Source organism: Rattus norvegicus, chromosome 4 (genome assembly GCF_036323735.1).
Source record: "Rattus norvegicus strain BN/NHsdMcwi chromosome 4, GRCr8, whole genome shotgun sequence".
Classification (NCBI taxonomy): Eukaryota; Metazoa; Chordata; class Mammalia; order Rodentia; family Muridae; genus Rattus; species Rattus norvegicus.
Window position 1 is genome coordinate 31,180,588 of NC_086022.1, and position 7,975 is coordinate 31,188,562.

General features: G+C 40.7%; 1 protein-coding gene across 7 annotated transcripts; it reads left to right on the forward strand.

Moving 5' to 3' along the window:
* The first annotated feature begins 460 nt into the window (after positions 1-460).
* On the forward strand, positions 461-7,543 carry Mterf1 (mitochondrial transcription termination factor 1). 7 transcript variants are annotated; one of them, XM_006236069.4, is made up of 4 exons: positions 474-630; positions 2,059-2,186; positions 2,415-2,463; positions 6,255-7,543. In XM_006236069.4, the coding sequence occupies exon 4, from the start codon at positions 6,286-6,288 to the stop codon at positions 7,408-7,410; it is 1,125 nt and encodes a 374-aa protein (XP_006236131.1). In that variant the 5' UTR covers positions 474-630; positions 2,059-2,186; positions 2,415-2,463; positions 6,255-6,285; the 3' UTR covers positions 7,411-7,543.
* Positions 7,544-7,975: the final 432 nt, after the last annotated feature.

The following is a 7,975-nucleotide window of genomic DNA, read 5'->3' on the forward strand; positions in this document are numbered from 1 at the left end:
CTTAATGTGAAACAGGCCTGGAATGCACGGAATGCTCAATAAATAGACACGAATAAACACAGGCAAGGGATATTTTTCAAGTCGTACCCCGTCCCCAAAGCTGTAGAAACTATGGTTAGTAGTTTCCCTTCCCGGGTAGATTATTAATAATTTAAATAATATCCTTCATTCTTTAATCTTTATTCTTATAAACACTAAACCAACCAGAAAAATGCGTGGTGGTGGTCTATAAAGCAAACTAAGAGAAAGAGAAAGAGTGAGACCAAAATCGAACCTCTTCCTTTGGTACAGGCAGAGTATCAGCCCCACTCAGAGGAAAACCTTGGCTATGCCCAGTGGTCCCGAACCAGCCCCACAGAGGAGTTACGACGTCCATAGCAGTCTCTAGCCGCCCCCTGCTGGGCTCCTGAAGACTAGCGAGGATTTAGGCACACCGCGCAGTCAATGACGTCACCTCTGCGCCGGGACGGGGGCCGGAAGTCAGTCATTACTTCCGCCCTCCTATTCCTTCCTTGGCGTGTAGGGGCAGAAGTAAAAGGCGGAAGTAAAAGGTGTCTACCGCGAGCTTTGGTACCGGACGCGAATACAAAGTTGAGTTCAGGCTGGGGTTGGAGAGACGCTGTACCGTTGGTAAGCGGGTTGCTTGTGTCTGCCAAACAGTGCAGTTGCTAAAGAGCATTGCAGAATTTCCCTGGAGGCCTCGATGTGGAATTACGGTGGTTTTGAGTTCAGACTCAATTCCTCTTCATTTCATACAGCAAAGGAGCTCGGCATTGTGTCAGAATTTGTAACTTTACCGACAGTGCCCACCCCTTAGGTTGTTGTATATGTCGGACATTACGAAATAACGTATGTGTAACATTGGGTTCTGGTGTTAAAGTACATTTGTGATACCGCTACCTTTCCCCACCCATGCTTGGAGAAAAGTCTTCTCTTGCCGTTTTCTTTTCATTATGATTGAGAAATGTTTAGTTTGTGAGAGGTTGTGCATCTCACAAAAATGATGTGGCGATATCTAGCCTGGATCTCTTTTATTCTCTACTATACCAGCGATATTTTTGCCTTTTTCTTTTCCAGGTTGGAGGTGTGGTGGTAGAAATATCTGGTCCTTACCTTTTCTGGGGATATCCAAAGTCTCTCTTAACGACAAGCCTGTGGTTCTAAAAACAAACAAACAAACAAAAACAAAACAAAATCCATTCTCCACTTTATGCTGCGTCAAAAAATTAGCTGATTTTGGTACCCCCAATGCGAATGATTAACAGTTTTCTTTAAAAGCCTGTTAGATTTCCAACTGTGGGACAGAAAGGGGGCAGAAGCCTTCCTCTTTGGACCTCACTCATTACAATCACGGAGATTTTTATGATATTCGCTACACTGAACATTCTGCTTTATTTTTAGAGGAAGACTAAAGTCAATTTTTAAAATTTTTTAAATTGCATTATGTTGTATAGTTTTCTTGCTGAACAATCTGTTTTAAAAAGAAGATTGTGTTTAAACAAGGCTTTGCACTACAGCTTGGATTCAAGAAAATGACCCTTTCTGAAAGAAAGTATAGTTTAACAAGATAAGTGAGAATCTAAAAAGGTGTATGTGTGTACAGGCTTGCGCCCTCGATGGTGAATTTGATATAAAAGTAACAAGTACTGCGGGGAGGGAGGGTCTAACAAGAAGGGGACAGGAATATGAGAATTATGAGGAAAAGCAATAGGACGTTTCTAATATAGAATTTAGAGTTATATAAAACATATATGTATTTGCATATGAGTGACATGAAAGCAAAAGAGGGACTTTGATATATATATATTAAAAATCCTCATGGGGATGTTTATCACAAGTGACATTAATCAGGAGGCCTGCTTGGGGGTCTGCATAGATGCTCAGTTCACTTTTGTATGTGCTGATTCATTTAGAAGATGCTTATTTGGTGATAAGTTATATAAAGAGAAACAGAATCTACTGGTGACAGGTCTAGCAGAAACCATAATGGATTTTTTTAATCCATTTTTTAAGAGTCTTATCAAACCTTTTTGTTTCCTTTTGGTTCATCGGTATAAGGATTTCTCTTGAATGTTCTGTGGATGTTCATCTGTCTACCATGATGCTAAGCATCTGAAGAGAACGCACTGTATAGGGTAGTAATCTTTAACCCTAAAGGCTTCGTATGTGTATGGCTTTTATGTATGGTATGTATGACTGATTTTTTTTTAAAAATCTACCTATCATTTAATGATGTATGTGTTATAAGACTTATAAAAAAGTAGAAATCTTCACAAGATAAGACAAGCATAATTGAAAAATTTATACTATGTTCTCTCCTTATGCCCTATTGGATCATTTTGCATGCTTATTTATAAAGATCTTTATAAAACTTGTCTGATTGTAATCTGATAGTGTTCTGTCCTGTTATCCAGCAGAGGTCACCCATGTGTCTCTGAAAAGAAAAAGGTTGAATTGTACAAGGTAGGGCCTTCATTCTTTTTCTTATTATGTATATTTTTATTAATTACTTGAGAATTTAATACACGGTGTCTTGATCAAATTCACCCCAGTCCTCCAGCTGCTCTTAGATTCACATTGCATTCCATCACCAGTCAACTTTGTGTTCTCGCTCTCTCTTTTAAGGCACTGAGTTCGGTTAGTGTTGCCTGTATTCCTTTAGTGATCAAGCTATCATCAGAATGTTTGATATACTGGAAACCACAGCCTTGAATGAAAAAATAAATCAAAGGAAGACATGGCCATTCCTGAGTTTGGTGGAGGAGAAGGGTTATTGTAGACATGAGGGAACAGCCAAAGGCCTTTAGAAGAATCTAGAGTGGACATGAGTGGCAGACTGAGCTGGGCCATGTGAGGAGAGAGGACCCTTGAGCAGCAGCCAAGAGGCCAAAGGGCAAAAAGGACCAAAAAGACTGATGTTGCCAAAATGGCTAGATTATATATGGAAGAACAGCTGGGGGAAGGGCAGCCCAGCCTCTGGGCTGGAGAGTTGAGGTAGGGGTGCTATATGTTAGCCAGGAGTACCCTGTAACAGGTAAGGGACTGAGGGATGATGGGAGAACCTGACAGCCAGGTCAGCTTTAATATGTTTAATGAACACTTCAGCTAGTGTTCTTGACAAACTCTTATTCCAGGCTTAAGACCTAAGAAATTTTAAATTAGAAAACTAATTCCTCCTCCTCTTCCTCCTCTTCCTCCTCCTCCTCCTCCTCTTCCTCCTCCTCTTCCTCTTCCTCCTCCTTCTCCTCCTCCTCCTTCTCCTTCTCCTCCTTCTCCTCCTTCTCTTCCTCTTCCTCTTCCTCCTTTGTGGTGTTGGGGGATTGAATTCAAGTCCTTATGCATGCTAAGGATATATGCTGTACCACTGATCTACCTCTGAATTTCACTCCATTCCCTCAACGGTATCATTTTGAAGATGGAAATGAATTTACAATTATTGCATTCCAACCAAGGAAACAGTTTGGGAAACTGAGGTAGAGATTGATGTTGTTAGCTGTTGTCCAGAGATTTGTGTAAGAATATACATAAATATGCTTATCTATAATTTAATATAGAATGTTTATATAATATATTATATAATGTCTATTTATATAGATTATTGTATATTGTATATTATACAATATTACATATTATATATGACACAATATTACATATTATATAATAAATGACATACAATTTTATATACATATAATAGACATATATTTACACATATGATCAATATGACCCATTTAAAGGGTGTTATAAATCCAAAAAAGATATTAAAGATGGAAATTAGACTATCTGAAGTGTGGTTTTTCAGAGCTACATTTAAAGTTTGAGATTAAGGTAGACAGAAGCAAAGAAATCTAGTGTCTATGGGCAGAGTCAGTTCAAACATATGGCAAGTCGAAAGACAAATGGGAATGAAAGTGCCACTTATTAGGAACAGAAGATGTCAGAAACAAAAGAAACCAGAAATGAGAAGAGATGGAGGGGAGAACTGATTCTGGGGAATCAAAGCAGGCACAGTGCAATAAAAAGAACAATATATGGTATAGAGACAGGCAGATAGACCAGTGGAACAGAATCGAAGGCCCAGAAATGAACCCACACACCTATGGTCACTTGATTTTAGACAAAGGAGCCAAACCATCCAATGGAAAAAAGATAGCATTTTCAGCAAATGGTGCTGGTTCAACTGGAGGTCAACATGTAGAAGAATGCAGATCGATCCATGCTTATCACCCTGTACAAAGCTTAAGTCCAAGTGGATCAAGGACCTCCACATCAAACCAGATACACTCAAACTAATAGAAGAAAAAGTGGGGAAGCATCTCGAACATATGGGCACTGGAGAAAATTTCCTGAACAAAACACCAATGGCTTATGCTCTAAGATCAAGAATCGACAAATCAGATCTCATAAAATTGCAAAGCTTCTGTAAGGCAAAGGACACTGTTGTTAGGACAAAATGACAACCAACACATTGGGAAAAGATCTTTACCAATCCTACAACTGATAGCAGGCTCATATCCAAAATATATAAAGAACTCATAAAGTTAAACTGCAGGGAGAAAAATAACCCTATTAAAAAATGGGGTTCAGGGGTTGGGGATTTAGCTCAGTGGTAGAGCGCTTGCCTAGGAAGTGCAAGGCCCTGGGTTCGGTCCCCAGCTCTGAAAAAAAGAACCAAAAAAAAAATGGGGTTCAGAGCTAAACAAAAAACTCATAGCTGAGGAATGCCGAATGGCTGAGAAGCACCTAAAGAAATGTTCAACATCTTCAGTCATAAGAGAAATGCAAATCAAAACAACCCTGAGATTTCACCTCACACCAGTCAGAATGGCTAATATCAAAAACTCCAGCGACAGCAGATGCTGGAGAGGATGTGGAGAAAGAGGAACACTCCTCCATTGTTGTTGGGATTGCAGACTGGTATAACCATTCTGGAAATCAGTCTGGAGGTTCCTCAGAAAATTGGACATTGAACTCCCTGAGGACCCAGCTATACCTCTTTTGGGCATATACCCAAAAGATGCCCCAACATATAACAAAGACACATGCTCCACTATGTTCATAGCGGCCTTATTTATAATAGCCAGAAGATGGAAAGAACCCAGATGCCCTTCAACAGAGGAATGGATACAGAAAATGTGGTACATCTACACAATGGAATATTACTCAACTATCAAAAACAATGACTTTATGAAATTCATAGGCAAATGGAGGGAACTGGAAAATATCATCCTGAGTGAGGTAACCCAATCACAGAAAAACACACATGGTATGCACTCACTGATAAGTGGCTATTAGCCCAAATGCTTGAATTGCCCTAGGTGCACAGAACACATGAAACTCAAGAAGGATGACCAAAATGCGAATACTTCACTCCTTCTTTAAAAGGGGAACAAGAATACCCTTTGGAGGGAATAGGGAGGCAAAGTTTAGAACAGAGGCAGAAGGAACACCCATTCAGAGCCCTCCCCACATGTGACTGATACATATACAGCCACCCAATTAGATAAGATGGATGAAGCAAAGAAGTGCAGGCTGACAGGAACTGGATGTAGATCTCTCCTGAGAGACACAGCCAGCATATGGAAATACATAGGCGAATGCCAGCAGCAAACCACTGAAGTGAGAATAGGATCCCCATTAAAGGAATCAGAGAAAGAACTGGATGAGCTTGAAGGGGCTCGAGACCCTATATGAACAACAATGCCAACCAACCAGAGCTTCCAGGGACTAAGCCACTACCTAAAGACTATACATGGACTGACCCTGGTAGCAATGAATATCCTAGTCAGGGCACCAGTGGAAGGGGAAGCCCTGGGTCCTGCCAAGACTGAACCCCCAGTGAACGGGATTGTTGAGGGGAGGGCGGTAATGGGAGGATGGGGAGGGGAACACCCATAGAGAAGAGGAGGGGGAGGATTTAGGGGGATGTTGGCCTGGAAACCAGGAAAGGGAATAACAATTGAAATGTAAATAAGTAATACCCAATTTAATAAAGATGGTAGGAAAAATTTTAAAAAAGAATAAAGAAGAATACAGGGGCAGTACAGTTAGGGACAGCATGGTGCTGTTCTCTGTAGTGACAGAGGAGGAGCCTTAAGTCCATAGGGATCAACAGAAACAGTGAGGCCGGGGATGCCTGCAGCACCTGGAGAGCAGGAGGGGCGGATGCTTTCTCCAGGATCTTAGCATTGTCACTGGTTATTTAACATACGCATTCACATAGTATTATATGTTAACAGTATATTTATCTTACTCAGGACTTGAAAAGCTTTGGACTATCCTGTGATAATGGCATCAAGAAACATCTGGCGTGTGAGAAGGAACTTCCTCTTTGATTTAAGAGGTTGGGTGCCCCAATATTCAGCAGAAGTTTTCCTCAAGTCGATTTCATTCAGGCCTTTTAGTGTGGAATGTAACAGTAAAGACGGGGAGAATGGGGACCTACTCAACAACTTACTCACCATGGGAGTTGATGTCGACATGGCAAGGAGACGACAGCCTGGAGTTTTTAACAGGGCTGTCACGAATGAGCAGGAGCTGAAGATGTTCCTTCTGTCCAAAGGAGCAAGTGACAAAGTGATTGGTAGCATCATATCAAGATATCCACGAGCCATAACACGCACTCCTGAAAGTCTTTCAAAACGGTGGGATCTGTGGAGAGAGATTATGGCATCAGACCTTGAAATTGTAAATATTTTGGAGCGTTCTCCTGAATCCTTCTTTCGGTCTAATAACAACCTAAACTTAGAGAATAACATAAAGTTCCTCTGCTCTGTTGGGTTGACTCATAAGTGCCTCTGCCGACTGTTGACCAGTGCTCCCAGGACCTTCTCCAACAGTCTGAATTTGAATAAACAAATGGTTGAATTTTTGCAGGAGACCGGTATATCCTTAGGTCACAATAATCCCACAGATTTTGTCAGGAAGATAATTTCTAAAAATCCTTCCATCTTAATTCAGAGCACCAAACGTGTGAAAACTAACATTGAATTTTTACAGTCAACTTTCAACTTAGACAAAGAGGACCTGCTGCTTCTGATATGTGGTCCAGGAGCTAGAATCTTAGACCTTTCCAACGACTGTACCAAAAGAAACTACACAAACATCAAAAAGAGGCTGCTCTCTCTCGGATGCACTGAGGAGGAGGTACAGAAGTTTGTCCTAAGCTATCTGAATATGATCTTCTTGTCAGAGAAAAAGTTCAATGATAAAATAGACTGCCTCCTAGAAGAGAAAATCAGTACTTCACAAATACTTGAAAATCCAAGGGTATTAGACTCGAGCATACATACTTTAAAAACTCGCATCAGAGAGTTGGCACATGCTGGATATGACGTGAGCACCTCAAGCATTGCTCTGCTGTCCTGGAGTCAGAGACGATATGAAGCTAAACTGAAGAGATTAAGTGGGTAGGCCAGTGCAGGCGGAGTCACCAGGAATCTTGCAAGTAGAGTGCTGGTTCCAGTTTGGACTTTTCAAACAGGAGAGATTTTTTTAAATAATTTTTTTACTTAAATCATTTAAATAAATATTTTAAAATATTTAATATTGCATTTATTTGTATAGGTATTTTGCGTGTGTATATATAGAGTATGTGTGTGTGTGTCTGCTTCTGCATGTGCTTATGTGTGTGTGCAGAGGCCCCTGTGGAGGTTGAGGAGAGATTTTAAGTGGGTTCCAGGGACAAACTTCTGTCACCAGGCCTGGAAGCAAAGCGTTTTTATCCACTGAGCCTCATGCTGGCCCAAGGGTTTTGAAGTTTCATCATGGACAAATGTATAATGCTTCTGTGGATACTTTGTTTTATAGGTCAGAAGAACTCACAGTTAGTATGCTCTAATATAGTTCTATCTACCCCCTCTTAGTTTAAGTTAATATAATAGTCCATTATCTGTTATATGGTGTAGGCTTTAGCTGTTCAATGGTGGTGGTGGTGGTGGTGGTGGTGGTGGTGATGGTGGTGGTGGTTCCTGAATTC